The 19329-nt window shown below is 41.9% G+C and overlaps 1 protein-coding gene across 3 annotated transcripts in view; it reads left to right on the forward strand.

The window, feature by feature from the left end:
- The window catches only part of NFAT5 (nuclear factor of activated T cells 5), a 57598-nt gene that overhangs the window by 25693 nt on the left and 12576 nt on the right, over nucleotides 1–19329 (forward strand). For 2 of the 3 annotated variants that reach the window (XM_030457608.1, XM_030457609.1), the window contains exons 3-9: nucleotides 5750–6308; nucleotides 9942–10134; nucleotides 12764–12954; nucleotides 14578–14750; nucleotides 17656–17790; nucleotides 17986–18038; nucleotides 19068–19200. In XM_030457608.1, coding sequence (XP_030313468.1) covers nucleotides 5750–6308; nucleotides 9942–10134; nucleotides 12764–12954; nucleotides 14578–14750; nucleotides 17656–17790; nucleotides 17986–18038; nucleotides 19068–19200 — 1437 coding nt within the window. Of the gene's footprint in view, nucleotides 1–5240; nucleotides 5303–5749; nucleotides 6309–9941; nucleotides 10135–12763; nucleotides 12955–14577; nucleotides 14751–17655; nucleotides 17791–17985; nucleotides 18039–19067; nucleotides 19201–19329 lie in introns of all 3 variants that reach the window. The other variant, XM_030457610.1, reaches the window with a different exon arrangement.

A 19329-nucleotide genomic window follows, 5' to 3' on the forward strand; every position in this document is an offset into this window, starting at 1 on the left:
GCTTTAGTGTTCTGAGACGGATTTTTAGGGCAAACTCTTGCATGAAGTGGCTGTTCTTACATCAGAAAGGCTTGAGAATTCCTCGAGACAAGGGAATTCCCTGTTCCTGAGGTGACCCAGGGGAAGGCAGTGGGGGGCAGAACATTCTTGTTGGGGCACATCAGCTGCAGCAGCAATGACTTCCCAAGGTCAGGAGGAGTTCTTTGGATTAAAAAAAAAGAATCTGTTTGAAATGGAAGTGTTCTCTGTCAGGCCCTGGTCCTGATGGAGGGAGCTGAGGAGGTGACAGGTAGAACTTGAAGATAGCAGCTGAGGTCCTAGAGTTCTGATCTGCTTGTCTGCAGCCCCTTATGGCTCATCTCAGACCCATGGAGTTGGTGTGTGAGCCACTAACAACAGCTCCACCTGGATACCAAATGGGAGTGTTGATTGAATCAGGGCTGTCATTTATACAGACCCAGATGGATTGATGTATTTACCCAAAGTATGATACACTGCTTGGTTCAGCATGCAAATGTAAGGGGAATTTACACTGTTGGGCTTAATGTAAATTAAATTAACCTACCTATCTTGAATCTGAGTGTGTTTAATAACTGGTGAATCGGATTGCTTTATTATATTTGCTGGGATGCTAGTTTTTTTCTCTATTAATACACTTAACTTGCATTCTAGCTTCGCCATTCAGAGACAGGCATCGAGTGGTGGGTTGTGTGACAGTGTCTGTCAATAGTGAAGACAAATAGTGCCAGAGACACTTAACCCATCCAATCTCACCCAGGGTATAGGTCGGTCTTGTTTTCAGACTTCTTCATAAGTCTTTTTTCTTTCTTTCTTTTTTTTTTCCCCCCTCTTTTTTATTTCTTTTTTTTGTTTCCTTTTTTTTTTTTTGTTCCTTTTTGTTTTATTTCTAAATAGTGGATTGATACTGATTTGAAACTAAACTTTTTTGCAAAGTTTTTGACATTACATCAGTAATACAAGAAGAAGCAAAGTAGAAACCCAAGTTTGGCATGTGAGGTGTTGAAAGCAGGTTTGCAGCCACTTTGTAAGTTCTGGGTTTTACCTTTAAAACCTTTGGCAACGCAAGGGTTGATGCTGGAAACTGTGCACATGGTGTCCTTCTGGTTTGGTTCTGAAACTGTTCTCCTGTGTTCAGTGGTTCAAATAAGCCAATTAACATGCAGAAGTATTATCAAGAGCATGACATGTTAGAGAAATTAACAAACTTAATAACTGAGTATACTTCATATATGAAGTTTATACACCCCTGAACCTTGCCCTCTGTGGTGAGTTTCATATTTGACACTCGATTATTAAATCAAATTACACATAAGAGGATCATAAGGGATGCAGGATAGGTTCTGAGAAAAAGGCAAGTTCTCTACTGGCCTTTTACAGTCCTGGCTGTTCATGGAGAGGTGGCTGAAAAACTTGTAAAAGCACAAATACATCCAGTTTATTTGCATTCATACTCCTAAGCTTTCCAGTCTGGGAATTGACTTGCTTAGCAATAAAATCAAAAAAGTCATCAGGATCCTCTTTGTTTCTATCTGAGAATTTGGTAATCCTTGTTGTATTTAAGGATCTCCTTGGAAAGAATAAACAAGGATTTCAGGATTGGCTCCACATGTTACCTGAAGACAAGACTCCCTCAGTCCCAAGTAGTGACTATATGTATTTTTTTTTTCCCTTTCTCCTGCCTTTCAGATGTTTTTTTTTTTTGCTTTTTTGGGTCCAAACCAGACCCAGGGCTCCCTTATGCTGAACTCTTTGATATCATTTTGCCTCTCTTAGAGGAGAAAAGCTTGTAGGACAGGCAACAAATTCTGAATTACTTTTTTTTTTCAACTACCATACATGTTACAGTGACAACAATGAATAGATTCAGGAGGGTTAGTTTCAACAGTGATCAAAGTTGCTCTAATGTGGTAGTAGTTTTATTTTCTCTCTTTTTTTTTAATTAATAAAAAAAGGAAAAAACCCACCACCTTGCAATGCTGGTGCACATTTGATTGGTAATACTGTGGCTGCAGACTTGCCATAACATGCACTTGGCTTTTCTGGAGTGTTGTTGCTCTGAGAGCAAATTTTATTTTGAGGCTGTGTTAAAATATATTCAGTCTTATATTTCAACATTTAAACCATTTATTTGTCATTGCAAGCACTGTTAAATTGCAAATGAAAGAGCCACCTGTAACAATTCCCATTCCTATGTGTCCAAAGAAAAGTAACCTCAAATAAAAGAAATGCTTGAACTGGGGAAGCTGTGTGTGTGTGTCCACTCCAGCAGCCAGCCCGGGTACACCCTGCACATGGAATCTCTGCGTGTTGGGGAGGAATTCATTCCTCAAACCCAGGAAATGCAAAATGCTCCCAGTTTTTAAATCAGTACCAGTTACGTTTGAACTACTGGGAACTTTAAACTTTTTTTTTTGCCAAATGCAGCATATTTGACCAAGAGATCTCCTTTGGGTATGAGACATGTACGTGTGGTGACTGGCTTCAGAATCAATTGATAAACCAAACTGGGAGCCACACAAAACTCACAGTGGTTTATTTGGTGCAGTAACTGAATTCTTAATTGTTTGACCCCATTTACTTATTTATTAGTTCAAAGGAAGATGAGTTGGCTACAGGCCTGCAGACTCTGTGAGAGAGCACAGAATTCAGTATGTTTCTTAGTATTCCTGTAACTTAAAATGTTACCAAAGGAATTACTGATCTGTCCCCCCAAACAGATTTTAAATTTGTGTATTTAATTTTTGTGCTGTAGCCAGTTTACATCACTGGCTGTAATATTTGTCAAGCTTGCTTACATCTTTTAGATCATTACACTAGAGGAGACACTGGCCTGCATGTGCCTTAAAACACTTGCATGCTTAGGGATATTAATGGCATTCATTTGAAGAGGGACACAGAGAGGTTTTCTTGCCCTTGCTGTTACCTTGGTATTTCTGTAGTCTGACTGAGAGCTGAAGGTGTCCCTGCTCCCTGCAGGGAGGTTGGGCTCCATGACTTAACAGGTCACTTCCAACCCAAATTATTCTATGATTCTGTGATTTATGGTTACACAAGGGTGTCTCTGGTAAATTGAGGTAAATTTATAAGAGCCAGTATTTCTTACCTTTAGAAATGTTTGAAGGGCAAACAAACAACAGGTTCACACACATCCATGCTTTGTAACTTCTAGGAAAAGGGCCTGGAGGAGAAGTAGTTTTGGATGGCAGCAGTGATAAAGAGCTCAGTATTGCAAAATGCTGCACCCCACAAGAACCACACCATTACCTGCTCTTTTAGCCTGATACTGAAAAGTATTCTGGGTAGTGGTTCGTTTATTTTTTTCCTAGGAAAGCGAGGGAGAAGTGGAGTTGTTGCATTTCTGGCCAGGTTCTGCACTGAACCACTTGATAGCAGGGGACGAGCAGTGCTGGGCACAGCTGCTGCAGTGCAGCCCTGCCCCTGGGCTCTCACTTTCTTTTTCTTACAGGTCTTTTAAAAGACCTTCCTAAAACATTCCCAGTGCTCGCTGCAAAAAGATAAATCTCTTGGAGGAAAAGCCTCCCAGTTCTAGAGCTCCCTGCTCCACTGTCCATAACAATTTCTCTGTCACAGGCTGTGCCATGGCCAGGCTAACAGGAGCCCTGCCCTGCACTGTGCCTGCTGCTCGGGCTCAGCCAGGAAAAGGAGAATTGGGTTAAAATGGGGGAAATATTGCTGCTCAGTAATCCAGTTTGCGAACACTTGCTTGCAGCAGATGCACTGTGTGCATGCTGCAGATTCCTGTTTCTTTCTGTTTGAGTGTACAAATTATGACTGAGAACTAATTCTATTTTAACAAAACAAACATCCCAAATAACTACAGTCTTTCTCAACTCAAAGTGGCTGCAAATCAGCTTCTAAATATTGTCACTGAAATTAATATCTAGATTTAATAGTTCTTGCCAACCCTATAAATGTTTTTGAGAAAAGCATTGCATTAATGCATGATATAGAAGGATAAATTTAAATTGGAATGCAGTTCAAAGTGACTGAAGTCTCCAATTTCAGCCACTGTATTTGCCAAAGAACAGACTGGAAAATGGAACTGGTATCATTCATCTGCTCCTGGTTCACTGAGAGGTTCGGGGAAGGGCCTTCCTAGGAAGATAAAAGCAGAATAGTTTATTGGTAAACTGTAATAGCCACTAAATTTTACAATCTGAAGTACTGTAGGTCTGCTACTAAATCACTTTAGCACAGGAAAGCTGTAAGGAACAATAACTGATTAAGAATTCTTTATCATCAGTCATTGATACCCAAGTAGGTATCACAAGAAGACTGATTTGTTGGAAGGTTGTTAAGTGTTGTTAGTTAAATGTAGATATGATGGCTGAACTTACTTTATTCTCTTTTAAATAGCTTAAATTGGATAAAACAGTTCAACTAACTCTATGCCTTTTAGACTTGAGAGGTCCTAGCTCAGATTTTAAAGAAACCCCAAGCAATAAAAAGGAAAGAAAGCATTTTGTTCCTCTTAATAAGAGGTGTCACCTCTGTGACAGCAGTGACTAGCTGAACAAACACATTGTACAATCAGATATATGTTTCAGTTTATTTCCAAAATTAGATTACCCCTGTGGTTTATTGTGTTAAGGTGTGGTCAGCAGTGCAGAAATGAATACAATAGCATCTCCCCCCTTAGGAAGTTTAAATCTGTTTATAAAATTCAGCTGGTTGTTCCTCAGTGAGCCACCACTGGTTTGTTTGAATCGCTGGAGACCTGTGTCCATCCTGTCTCCTCGAGGTCCTCAGTGGAAAGGGCTCTCTTCTTCTCTAGAAATCCTGAGGTTTGTTTTGATCACCCAGCTGTCCTTTTGTGTCTAAGGCAGACTGAGCTGTGTGACCCCTGGGGCAGAGGCAGTCACAGGGTGAAAGATGCTGCTCCACACCAATGCTCCAGAGGTCTGTCCCAAGCTGCCCCTGGATGCATCAGCAGCTCGGCTAAAGAAGTCTGAGAGAAATTAGTCTCTGGGACTGAACGAGTCAAATTGCAGGAATTTCGTGTCTTTTTCTCTGAGTGTGTCACCAATACATAGATTTCATCCCTGTTTTGAATCCTCAAAATAAACAGCTGTGTCATAGTGACTGATACCAGTTCCATTTTGCCTCCCAACTCAGTTGATTTTATATTTTATTTCTCATTGATGATGGAATAATCAGCAGCTCTTTTTCTCATTTATTTTCTCATATTTTTATTCCAGGATTTGCCTCTGAAGCAGGGAGTGTCTGCATTAAAAATGACCTGTAGTTCTCTGCTTCATAGGTTAGAAACTTATTTTAATATTTTGTGGCTAAGCACAGTCCCGTCTTTATCAAAAATAAAAATTTCCAACAATAAAATGGTTTAATTGGCACTGAATGTGGATTATAAGCATTTTGCATTGGGGCTCCATTATTTGAGACTAAATGGCTTCTACACAACTAACTAGTCCAGCTGAGGCAGTGAAAGCTGTTTCCTTGCAGCCATTTTTATGGATTAACATTAAGTTTTAAAACCAAATTGATTCCGATGGATCATCCTAAGTCTCATTTGGACATCTCCAAAGCACTGTCCTGGCCAGGCTGTATTGCTGTACGCCTTATACCAAATTCCAAACATTTGTTGGGGGAAAGCAATCGGTGCCTAAATCACCTTATTTCAATGGGACTGCTATAGCCAGCACACACAGAACCATGGATCTTGTATTTACTTGTGAATTATACACCGCAGATGCTTCTTCAGCTCCTTCCTCTTCCTCCATGGGCGGTGCTTGCAGCTCCTTTACCACCTCTTCCAGTCCTACCATTTACTCTACCTCAGTCACCGACAGCAAGGCTATGCAAGTGGAGAGCTGCTCCTCAGCCGTGGGGGTAAGTACCCGAGGGGTAAGTGACAAGCAGTTAACCAGTAACACAGCCCAGCAGCAGCAGTCAACGCCGAAGAGACACACAGTCCTGTACATCTCGCCACCACCCGAGGACTTGCTGGACAACAGTCGGATGTCCTGCCAGGATGAGGGCTGTGGATTGGAGTCAGAGCAGAGCTGCAGTATGTGGATGGAGGAATCACCCTCCAACTTCAGTAACATGAGTACCAGTTCCTACAATGATAACACTGAGGTGCCACGTAAATCACGCAAACGCAACCCAAAGCAGAGGCCAGGGATCAAACGCCGAGATTGTGAAGAGTCCAACATGGATATCTTTGATGCCGACAGTGCCAAAGCGCCTCACTATGTCCTTTCTCAGCTCAGCACGGACAGCAAAGGCAACTCAAAAGCAGGAAATGGGTTGGTATCTGCTTTTTTTTTTTTTTTTTTAAAAAAAAAAGTTCTATCACCATATGCAAAACCAAACTAATAAAACTCCTCCCGCCCTCCCCACCAAGTGTTCAGGTTCTCACATAAATCCCTCCTCTCTCTGCTGTTCCCTTTTGCGTCCCAGCCCCTGGTAACTTCTCCTTAGACTTACTTATTAACCTTTCTTTAGAAGATAAAGCTACACTTTCCTGCAGCAGTTGGGTGCAGCACTGATGAGCTCATCTGTGTTCTTGTTTAAGTGAACTTCCTAAAAGAATGCACAATGCCATTTATAAAATGGCAACGAAAACGTTATTGTATTTGCAAAGAAAGGCAAAGCTGGACTGGACGCACCCTAAATCTTAATGTTTTTTGCAGGATTTTATGTGAGGATTCCAGTCTGTGCACTTTAGCTGCTTCTGGTTTTTTCTTTCTCTATTGATCAAATAGAGAGAGTGATGGGAGTAGAAGTTAACAGTTTCTTCATGATTGAAATTTAAGCACACTTTACTTTTTTACAAAATGTTAAGAAGATGTGGTGAACCAGATTTTGTTTTTTCTTGTGAATTCTGTATTTGATTTTTTCAGAAATAAATCTCTAATCTTGTTTCTCTCTGTGCTTCTGAGTTGTGTGCATGTGTGTGTCTGTATGTGGGCACACCTGGGTGGTGGTGTCTCATCTCTCCCACTTCACACTGTTCACTAAATGCATTTCAGTAGTTGCTTAAAGAGGAAGAAGTTCACCAGTTTAAAATAGTGTCTGAAGACATTTATTTATTATTTTTTAACCTGTGGCTTCTTTAGTATTTTTAAGATTATTTTTTTTGGGGGGTGTGTGTGTGTCACATTTTGTTCCTGTTTTTACTTTCATATACATGCTTGCAGTACATGCTAATGTTCATCACAGTCATGGTGAATATTAAGATCTGACTGATGGGAAAGATTATGAACTTCTCATATTCCAAAGGGAAAGAGCCTGGAGTCTGTATTCCCAGAGTCATTGCAGTTCCATACTTAAAATTTCACTGTGAGAAAGTGATTCTGAGAAACTCTCCAGAGTTTGTGCTGGCCTGGGAGCCCCACTGGGCAGCTCTTTGGGTCTCCCCTTGCAGCAGCCACTCTGAGCCTGACTGCAGTTGTCCAGCATCTCTCCCTCTCCACCCACAATTGTTAAACAAGGCAAAGCTGAGTCCATGGTAGAGCCAGAGAAGCCAGAGAGCACGGGGAGAGCAGCTGCTTGGAACTGGGGAAATGCCCCCACCCAGGCCAGAGGAGGTGAGGAGCTCCCTGAGCAAGGGAAGGAGCCTTATCAAAAGGCAAGAACTGGGATTTTTAAATGAGCTTTAGTGATCTCTGAAACAGTGGGGATGATCTCAGTCTAAAACATCACAAGACTCTTAACATTGCCTAAAATAGTAGGGGCTGACCAGGGGATGTTCCTTGGTACTGATAGTGATGCTCTGGGTGGACAAGCACCCTCTGCTTCCTCATGTGGTGTCCAGGCTGGGCTGAACTGCAGCAGAACTCTTCTGTAACAGAGCTGGCCTTTTAAAGAAGAGCTGGGGGATAAGAAATGCCCAGGGTACCAGAAACCTTAATTCTGCAGTTGGAATATGGAGAGTTAGCAATACAAATCTAGGTCACAGTACTGACTGGGGTTTTGTTTGGTGTTTTTTTTTTTTAGCTTTCCAGCTGATGGAGTTCAGCCAAGGGAGTTAATTTACTTTTGGCTTTAAGAAGAGCAAGGAAAGCACCCTTGGTAATCTGGGGAGTGGAAATGGTACTTGCCTCAAAAGGGACTTCTAGCCAGTTGCCTTTAAGAGCTGGGAAGAAAAAGAATATATTCCCATGGAAACTGTTGGAATTTCTGAAAGGCTTTTTAGAAATAAATGAACTGATCAGGATTTAGGGCAAAGAGTCTCAGATTTCCGTCATGCTTGGTCTCAGTTTCACTTTCAGGTTGTCACTGGGACAGCCCTGATGCCAGGACCAGGCAAAGCTTAACTCAGGAAATCTGTTTGATTAGAATTGTGGAGTTTGCCACTTACTTTTCTTTTTTCTTTTTAGAAAAGAAGTGCTAGCTTTGAGGAGACATTGGCTGGTAACAGTTAAGCTAATAAATGTGTGTGTCTGAAATACATTACTAATTTGTATGTGCATGAATATTAAAAATAAAAGGATGTGTAAATGATATATCCTTGTAATTTGAGGAGAAAGACCATTGAGAAGAGCTGGAGAAAGCTTTACATCTGAATTTGCTTTTTGAATTTTGAATTTGAATCGCTTTCAAGCTCAGCTAATCTGATTGAAAGTATTGATTACTTCAGGTTTCTAGAGGGAAAACTTTAGTTGTTAGGCAGCATCTCTTTGCATAAATATGGCGATATATAAAACAGTGTGTTGGAAACTGAAGGGCCTTGGGTTTTAAGACATCAGAAAAAGAGTTGTGTCAGAGAGGCCAAAGTATTAACATTACAGTGCTAAAGCTTTGCTTTTTGAGTATTAAAAGTGAATTTCATTTTGATGACTGCCTCTCTAATGCTTCAAGATTCAGTCATATCTCAATGTCCTGTATTAATTGACAGAGCTGGCAGGTCAGGGCAATCCCAGGATCCCTTTTCCCAGAACATTTTGGGTCCCAGGCCTGGTGCTGGGATTATCCTGGTAGGGGCTGGAGGAGCCCAGAGAAGCTGTGGCTGCCCCATCCCTGGCAGTGTCTCAGCTCAGTCTGGATGGGGCTTGGAGCACCCTGGGCTGTGGGAGGTGTCCCTGGGCATGGCAGGGGTGGCACTGGATGAGCTTTAAGGTCCCCTCCAACCCAAACCATTTGTTGGTTCTATGAGATGTGGTGGAATCAAGGAGCAAAGGAGAAAAGTTTCCTGTCTGTAAGCAAAGACAGGAAACTGATCACCCAATGTTATGCTGTGGAGGGCTTCTTGATTCAGGTTTTAATTATGGAACTGAACACACAATGCAGGAGGTGTTACAGGTGCACACCTGGAAGGACACAGGGTTTCTGCACACGCTGCTGAGCTCAAATTGCTGCCATTACCTCAGAGTTTTGGGGGTTTTTTAACATTTTTTTAAACAATTTTTTAAACAATTTTTTAAACAGAAATTTATCAGTGTGTTTTGACAGAAATTAGTATTTGAGTTTGCCTGGACATGTGAGTTCAGGTGGGACAGGCATGAGGCTGTTTTCCTATCCCAAGAAGTGTCATTGAACCTTAAATCCATCCCGTGTGTGTGTGGACATGTGCGTATTTGTTGCAGAAGTGAAACAGCCAATTCAGATAATATCAGACATTATCATATGCTGTGAAAAAGCAGATTGTGAGCCTTCTTCTGTTAACATAGTTTTATGCTAACTGCTTTTCCCTTCCTTTATGTTTATTCTCTAAAAGCAGTTCCTATTTGCACTGGATGGAGGAGGCAGGAAAGCTCCATTCCTCTTCACCCTGCAGGTTTCCTTCTCTCTCAGAAAGAATTGCAGTTTGCTCTTGACTTAAGACCTTCTGTCCATTAATATCCACTCCACCTTTTTAGCTTTTCTGTGCTTTAGTTTTTGTTTTCATTTTGGAGCTGCTTATAACATCTTTCCAATGATCTGCTTTGACTTCCCAGAGCGTCAGAGAACCAGAAAGGATCTGGAGGGAAGAAGACCCCAATGTTATGTGGTCAGTATCCAACTAAGAGTGAGGGGAAGGAGCTGAAGATAGTGGCCCAGCCAGAAACCCAGCACAGGGCTCGTTACCTGACTGAGGGCAGCCGGGGCTCAGTGAAGGACCGGACACAGCAAGGCTTTCCCACTGTGAAGGTAGGCACCTGGGTGCTGGGCACATGGGGACTCCTTTCCAGGGATGCTTCAGTAAAATGGGAGCTGCTTTGCTTCACTCTGGCCTAGAATCCCTGATTTTAGAGGGAAAGGGGGAAACTGTGCAGTCTCTTTGCTGTAGAGACCGTACGGTGCCTCTTCTTGCAGGTAACAAGAAATCTGTTTGGATCACAGAGCTACAGGAGGAAGGAAGGTTTATGTCAAGGCAGTGATCTGTAATCTGGGGTGCATGTCCTGTGGGACTGCAATAACACAGGCTGTTAAATAGACACTCGTGAAGTGTACAAAGCCAGGGCAGTGAAATGCTGTAGCTGGTTGCTGATGACAGTGGGGTCATTGTGCCTTATTGGTAAGGACATAAAAACTAGGTTTCATTTTTTTAAAATATGAAAAATAAAAAGCAGGGGTTTATTTTCTTTTTTGTTTGTTTGTTTTTATTAAGTGTCTGATTATGCATAATCAGTGTCTGTGTTTGAAGGAGAGTCAACAATCATAAAGGTCTAATGGGAGAAAAAAAAGAGGAGCAGTTGTGTGCAGGCTTGGCAGTGCAGCCTGGTGCCTGCTTGGGCTTCAGTGCCTCAAAGTTCAGCTGATGTTGATGGTCACTTGCTCTGAGGCAGGGACTGGATGGTGTCCTCAACTCTTCAGATCAAGGGGAAAGATCTGTGTAGAGCAGATGCAGTCTGAGATTCCAGGGCTGGTGCAGAGCTGGTTTCTCTGGCAAGCATTCAGCTGCTTTGTTCATCTTGCTTCATCTGGAGGGGAGAAAAGGATAACTGATGTAATTCACCTCACTCAAAGAGGGGAAGAATTATTGGTGATCAGGTTTACCAAAGCCCATAGGGGAAGGAGGTGCTGCACAGGAAGAATAACCACAAGAAGGCTCCAAAGATGCTTTCCACATTCCTACTCAGAAGGAAGAAGATTCAGAAGCTGTTCTCCAGTGAGTCCACACTGATGCACTGAGTGTGAATTCACAGGTCTTGTTTCTTCCCTTGTGTAGTCACAGGGCTGTGACCTGGTTGGAGTTGCTGAAATGGAGTTGTGGATACCCATCAGCATGAGTGAGAGTGGACACAACTGAGCACAACCAGCGTGGCAGAGACATTGAGCTGAGGCAAATGGCATCCTGGTTGCACTGGGAGAAGTGTGGCCAGCGGGTTGAGGAGTAGACAACTATTTGTTATCATACAAATAAGACAAAGATGTTTTCTTTCTTACTTTCCCTTAGTGAAGCCACTTCAAGAAAGCAGTAGAGGAGTTCTCAATCCAAACTAATTTACAGCTGAGTTTATTCTGTGCTGAGAATTGCTGACAGACTGTAGAAGTGTCTTTAAAGTCCTGTTCATCAGTGTTAGAAACATCTCCAACCCTTCTCTCAATCCTCCTGAGTAATGTAGAAATCCAGTAAAGTTTCATAAGAAAAGGATCCCTTCATATAGTCCTGTTGCTATGGTGATTTAGTGCTCATTTCTTTGAGTTTTCTTAATGGGCCTTTGTTCATTTGAATTTCCTTTTAATTCCTTTCCTAGCTACTCTTCAGCATCCATCAGTGAAAATTCTGTTTGGAACAGTCTTGTTCTACTGAATTCCTGGAAGCTCAAGCTTGCTTCACCAGTAGGCACCCGGCGGATGAAAGCCTGCCAGGGTTGGACAGACAAAACCAGTCAGTGGATCTTCAGGGAATCTGAGCTAGTGGGAAAAAATTGGAAAAGACAAGAAGGCTTTTTCTTTTCTTTGGTTTCTGGTTTTTTGTTTTTTTTTTTTAGGGGGTGTTGAGATGGGGAAGAACAGTGCTAGGATGTTGCTAGTTCAGTAGAGCTCTGGAGCTTGCTCTGCTCTGGCAGCACTGGTGAGGTGCAGCCTGTCCTGCCTGGGAGCCTGCACTGGGGCCACCTCCAGAAAGCTTTTGGCTTTGCCCACCTGTAACAGCAGTAGCCCATCTCCCTGCTGTAAGCTGTCTGCTGCTTTTGGAGATGAGGAGCATACTATTTTTCTTCTATTACCTAAAAGGAATGAGAGGTTACTTCGTGATGCAGCACCCAGGTTTACTTCCAGACTTACTTGTACAGCACAGTGTTTTCAGTCTGTAGCACCAGAGTGGGGTTGTGTAGCCTGGTAATGGATCCATCAGCATGTGTGTGCTGATCAACAGTCTCATCAACCTCAGAACCAGCCACAGCAAATGGTCCCTTTGTCTGCTGACTGGGGGATGCTGGTGGGGAAGGAGAATCCAGGGAAGAGATGGGGAAATAGTCACAGTTGGGCTGAGAGTAAAGGGTTGAAAGAGAACCTGAAAGTTGGAGTAATTCTGTGTGAAGATGGATAGGATCCAAGCTGGTTTAAAAATGAAATAATTATAAGTAAAAAATAATTTTACCTGCTTATTGAATGGTTGACTTGCCTTTAACAGAAGAACAAATGACAAAAGATAAAAAATATTAGCACTTTGTTTACGAACTAGATGAAAAATTCCTTCTTCCCTTAGGATTGCTTCCAGTAAAACTAGGAGCAGATGCACTTCAAATTCAGCTGTATAAAAAGTATTGCCTGTTTTAATTCAGGGGCATTGGTGGCCAATGGAAACACTGAATTTGTGTTGTGGTTTCAGCTGGAAGGTCACAACGAGCCCGTGGTGCTCCAGGTGTTTGTGGGTAACGACTCCGGGCGGGTGAAGCCCCACGGGTTCTATCAGGCCTGCAGAGTTACTGGGAGGAACACCACTCCCTGCAAAGAGGTGGATATAGAGGGGACCACGGTTATTGAGGTGGGCCTGGACCCCAGCAACAACATGACACTTGCGTGAGTAGCTTTTGGTCCTTGTTTTTTATTATTTTCATTGACTAGCTTTTTTTCAGAAACTGATGTCCTTTTCTGGATTGGATGGATTAGTAGTTAAAAGTCTGGAACATCTTGGCACACACCAAGCACCTAGTGAAGCTACATGTATAAGAATCAGGTTGTTACTATACTTCATGCTTAACCTGGTCTTTCCTAGGACTTCACCAGTTAACTTGTTACGTTAGTTTCACATTCTGTGTGAACACTCACATGCATCTTCAAGCATGACATCAAGTGTAAAGTGGTCATTGGTTGTGCTGGTTGTCTTGTCCTTGAACAAGAGCAGAATTGCTGGTAAGGAAAACATGGGTACCCCCAGACCCCCTGCATATGCAGAGCTCCTAAGAAACTTTATATGTAAATAATTCCCTCATTAAGCTTTCACATCTATCTTAATATACAGGAGGGGAGTTCTTTGCTTTCAGGTTGTTCTTTTCAGCAGAACATCCAACGGGTGTGTGGTTGCAAGCTGCTTCTCTTTACTTAGCAGTTTGTCTCATTTCAAGAGAAGAAATGTTTCTTCAGTTTAGAGAGTCCACTTCTTAGGCAGGATAATACAGTTTGCTAATAGCCTGAATCGCTTATGGTTTTTTAATATAAAATATATTCCCATGACAAGTTTGGAAATTGCCACTTGGAGGATAATTTTGTCATTCTTCTCAAGTGTCAACATAAATCCATGAGTACAGAGATGCTCGAAAGAGGGATTTGGAATTAGCTAGAGAGAAACTTTTTGCCTAGGCTGTTTTCTCACAGAATATCCTGATGTCCTAAAAGAAACCTCCCCAGTATTTCAGTGATGCTGTAGCAACTCTCTGTCAGTGGTAATGCCAGTGCCACCTTCTGACAGCCTCTCTGCTACTGAGCTGGTCCTTAATTCATTCCACTCAGATGTCAGATGGTCTCTGTACTTCTTGATCATAAGGCCTAAGATCCTGGTAAATTCACAATATTATTCTTAGCACACATTGTGTTTGGGGATTTTTTGTTTGTTGCTTTTTTTGGTTTTTTTTTTATTTTCTTGCTTGAAATAATTTTGCACCTACCATGTCTTTTGGTCAGTCAGCACTGCATCCCTCTCTCACCCTGCCCTGTGTACATTTCCTCTAGGACCACAGTTATGGTATGATGTATCTGTCACTTCCAAGTTCTACTGAGCATAAAAAAAATGTTATGAATACAGTAAGTTTTTGTCTACTAATGCTTTAAGTGAATGCAGAATATTTTGTAGTAATGATCTTACAAACCCAGATCGAGCCCCAGGAATGGAAGAATGAAGAGCTGTGATTGTCAATGGAATGCTCACCAGAATTACTTGGTTACATTGCATTTTCTGTGTTATTCAATATTACTTTCATATTCCTTCCATGATTCATCATTCAAATTATGTATGGATGAACTGCAAAATGGGCTACATCATGGGAAAGGTCACACAGAGATTTCATGTAAATAGAAAAAATGAATTTTTTAATATTTCAGTAATTGCTCCAAAAGTTTATGGCTTGTGTAACTGGTTGAAAATTTACTAAAGATGTTGAACATCTTAAATTCTCTATTAAACTCCCAACCTTTTTCTGTTGTTAGGGTTGATTGTGTGGGAATCCTGAAGCTGAGAAATGCAGATGTGGAAGCTAGGATAGGGATTGCTGGTTCCAAGAAGAAAAGCACACGAGCCAGGCTGGTGTTCCGTGTTAACATCACTCGTAAAGATGGTTCAACTTTGACTCTTCAGACTCCTTCCTCCCCAATATTGTGCAGTAAGTATCAAAAAGTTGGTATTGGAGGACTCTGGAATTTAATGGGGTTATCATAAAGTGTGTTGGGGGGAAAAAACCCCAATGTTAATTTATTATAATTTCAGAATTGATACAGCTAAGATGACATGGATTGGTTTTATTTGGTGTGGGGTCTTAGTTAAATGACTGACCAGTATTTAGAAGTAGTTAAAACTTTTATTAAGTGAATTTTTGCCTTTTACAAGGTCAGAATTTTTGTCATGATTGGTTTGAACTTCTTGTATGACTTCTTTGATACGGGTTTTAACCTCTTCTGTATTGTCACATTCATCTGTCAGTTTGCAGTGATAGGAAGGACTTCTGCTGAAGACATGGCTTTTACAGCTGTGGTAGTTCCTGGGGCAAAAGGCTGAATCTGTTCTGGGTCAGTGCAAGAATGAGCCTTTTTATAGCTGTTTATTAAAATGTTTTGTTTAGCACTGAGGGCAGATGACAGCACTGACTGGTTGGGTTACTCTGAGCAGCAGGAAAACTAAATCAGAGGAGGCTGCAGTGTGTTGGAGCTGCCTGTGTCCCAGGGCTGCTAGTGACAGGGAATTCTGCTCATCTGGCCAGAAGGAGAGATATGGAATCATGTTTGATACAGCTGATGGATACTTCTTGATGAGCAAGATGACAAGAAAGCTTTTTCTCCCTGCATGGAGGGCAGCAGGATTGTGCAAGCTCCTGGGCTCTTGTGTTCTGCTTTTTCTGTTGTATAAAACAGAGTTATTGGTTTTGGGTTTATTTTTCTAAACACTGTCAGTATCCCTTGTGTCTGGGCTCCTGTTCAGCTCATCAGAAGCTGCAGTTTTGTTGCCAAAGAGCAGACCAGGAGAGGAGAGAATTCAAACCACCTCAGGTTTCTCAGCAGCTGCCCCCGTGAAGCCCCGTGCCCCCCTGCTCACACAGGGAATCCCTTCCTGAGGCCTGGGGAGAGCAGGAACCCTGAGGAAAGCCCAGAAAGGCTGACAAGCACAGACCTCTCAGATTTAAGAAAAAAAACCCTTTTCTGTAAAATGGCTGAAAGCTCTTTCTGTAGATGTTATGTTTGTGCCATTGACTTTCTGCTTACAGATTAAATTATTTAAATCCTAGCAAAAAAGGGAATGGAAATCTATTGTTTTCTTAAATATGTAACAGCCCCAAACTTGCTATTATGAGTAGAAACCAAGAGTCTGAGATGTTTTAGAGACTGATTTTAAAATAGGAATTTTATAGCATCTCCATTGCTGAAGTCTGAAACAAAGAAATAAAATACTCTGGTCAGACTTGTGTCTTTGAGGAGTGGTGTGGGTGATGGGCTCTTCCCAGGTTTGCCTTCCAGGATTCCCTGCTTCTGCTTGCTGAACTCTGAAGTTACAGTGACTTGCAGTAGACCTTAGCCATCCAAATCGTGTTAGTACATGTATGTTTTCTGTCAGTATGGTATAAAATAGTGCTTATTAAATTATTAATCTAAATCTCCTTGAGCACGTGGCATCTGATTTGTTTGCTACATCTCACTGGAGATGTGTACTGTACCTTCTCAGAATAAGGTTCACATTTTTCAGAGCCCGTTTCTGGTGTGTTTGGTCACTAATCCTGCTGCCCAGTAGCAGTAGTGCCCCTGAAACCACAGGAGAGACATGAAGGAGATGCAGGCTCTTTCTTTAAGGTCTGCATTGTAAATGGGCTTTGTGGACTTGCTAGCAAACCTAAACCCAGTTACTCTTTTCAGAAGTTCGTGTGCCTTGAGCGTATTTAGTAGTTGTGTAACGGTTGCCTGGGAACCCACTGCAACAGCTGTAGAGAAATCCTTTCTGAAAGGTCATTAAATAATGTGGATTGTTGCAGTATGTATGTTCCTCTGTGTAGGAAGCCCAGAGGATAGTTATTAAACACTAAAAGTGGGGCACAGAATTGCAGAGCACAGGTCTGAGCTTCTGCCACTTGGATTGTATGGTGGGTAGAAAAGGGGATCTAGAAACCTTCTTTAGAAACTGGAATTTTTTGTAACATTTAAAATGTGACAAAATACATTATTTTAAAATGTTTGCCTGTATTTATATTATCCTTGCATCTGATTTTCATTTAATAGCCAGGGTCTTGTTTGATTTATGCTTAAAGAAGCAGAGGTAGCTTGCAGCAAAGAGAAGTTGTACAATACAGGACATGGATCATCATCAGAATCACTGGCTGAGGAGGGGTGGAGGTTTCCAGGGATGTGGCTTTGGTAACTGTGATCCTTTTGCTGGTTTATAAAGTGCTGTGCTCCCCAAGAGCAGAGCTGGGGCTCTGTCCAGGCTTTGTATCAGCTGAAGTGCAGAGCTCTGCAAAGTCCTGGAGTCACAGCAGGGTTTGGGTTGGCAAGGACCTAAAAGCTCATCCCATTCTACCCCCCTGCACAGACAGGGACACAACATGGATTGCTCAGAGCCCTGAGGTAGTTTTTGCAGCAGCCAGAAAGCTCATTAAAAGCTCATAAGCCTCATCAGAATGTTTTTACGAGCATAAGGATGAAGTGGAAGGGGTTCTTCAGCTTCCCCCAAGGGCTGGGCTTTTGTTTGTGGCTCTCAATGCCAGGACATTGCAGCACCAGGTTTTCTTCACTCCTGAATTCCTCACTCACTTCAGCTTTAGCTCAAACACTGCATTTCCTTTTAAAGATGTAATAAATGCAGGAGAAAAGGGAAAATATTATTAGTGCATCATCTACATTGCTGTGATTTTTGTGAAGGTATTACATAGGGTGAGGCAGTAATGGAAGTGTTTTATCTTCTGAAAGGATGGTGGTGAAAGATGTTGCAAAGAAAGAATCTCAGGAATGATTTTCCTGAAAGTAAAAGCTTTTGGTTTGGGTGTTGATATTTTCATGATTTCAAATGATGTGTTCTTTCAATTGCAGCTCAACCAGCAGGAGTTCCAGAGATCCTAAAGAAAAGTCTGCACAGTTGTTCAGTGAAGGGTGAAGAGGAAGTTTTTCTGATTGGCAAGAACTTTCTGAAGGGAACAAAAGTGATTTTCCAAGAGAATGTTTCTGGTTAGTGTGAAAACAACAACGGCTTGGGGTGCTGAAGAGAGCATGATGTCTGGGTTTGTGTTGGGTGAACTTTAGTTGTAGAGAGCAAACTGTGAGAAGCAGAATCATGGGCTCTGAAAGAGATTGCTTTACATGTATGTACAATAAGTGATGCTTTTTAACTTGGATTTTTACCTTTTTAACTTTTAAATTTAGATGAGAATTCTTGGAAGGCAGAAGCTGAAATAGACATGGAATTATTTCATCAGGTAAGTGGTTGTTTATTATTATTATTATTATTATTGTTGTTGTTGTTGTTGTTATTATAACTTAATTTCCAAAGCAAAATCAAGCAAACCTTTCCTTCTTCTTCTGCATTTCTAGAAATACTATTCCTTTTCTTTAGTGTGCCTGGTAGAATATCAGTGTTTTGGATTTACACAAGTATAATTGTTCAGTTTCTAACAGAGAACTTAGATGCCACAATAGGAGTGTGGGCTATGAGCTCTGCCAGGCTTTGCCATCACATGCAATGCCATTAGAAGTCCAGCAGTACTTTTCCCAGTGGCTTTCCTAAGGACACCTGAGATGGCTGAGTGGAGCCAGGCTGTGTGTGTGCCAGGGGCTGTGTACCTGGCTGCACTTCTCTCCTGCTCTGAAATGGTTTGCAAAACAGTTGTTCTTTCTGATGCAACTCGGTGTCTTTATGGACTGTTGGACTGAAATTAGAGAAATTATTAGATGTAAATGCTCTGACAAAGCCACCTCTGAGGGCAGTGTTGGTGTGGGCAGTGGTAGGAGTGATTTCTCACTTCCCTTGGGGAATAGACAGATCACTCATCACTCTGCCTGCTGATGACTGACTGCAGGCCTATTTTTTGATGTCTGCTCAGTGTTAAATCCGCTTAGGTGTAACCTGAAGCTGCCTCCTCCATCTGCTCCCAGTGGCTGCCCAGGCCTGATTCAGCAGAACAGCTGAGTGGCTGAGGTTGGTGGCAAACAGACTGTGGTTCCCTGAGGATTGTGAGGCATGAGCTGGGGTTTAAAATACTGGACTTTAGATGTCTTTGCTCCACTTGAAATATAAGTTGACAATGAGCATCATGCAGGCAGATTATTCTCTCTTCTCCCACAAGTTCATTGGAAGTGTAACTCAACCATGTTTCCCCCACAGTCTTTGTTTTTATGATGTTTTATCAGTCTCTTCAGTTTTGATGGCTGTAAATACAATTCAGATAAATAGTCATGGAATAGAAGTTTCTAACTAATGTGCTTTCTAAATTACTTTTGCATTCCAGAATCACCTTATTGTGAAGGTGCCACCATATCATGACCAGCAAATAACCTCAGCTGTTTCTGTGGGAATATACGTGGTGACCAATGCTGGAAGATCTCATGATGTGCAGCCATTTACCTACACTCCAGATCCATGTATGTAAAAGTGAAAGCAGGAGGGAGAAATGGGCCCTTCTACCTGCTTAGCATCTCATTTCTGATTTCATGGTATTTAGTCCCTACAACAGCAGTGTCAAATAACGTGGAACTTTTCAGACTCCTCTT

The sequence above is a fragment of the Calypte anna genome, chromosome 11 (genome assembly GCF_003957555.1).
Source record: "Calypte anna isolate BGI_N300 chromosome 11, bCalAnn1_v1.p, whole genome shotgun sequence".
Classification (NCBI taxonomy): domain Eukaryota; kingdom Metazoa; phylum Chordata; class Aves; order Apodiformes; family Trochilidae; genus Calypte; species Calypte anna.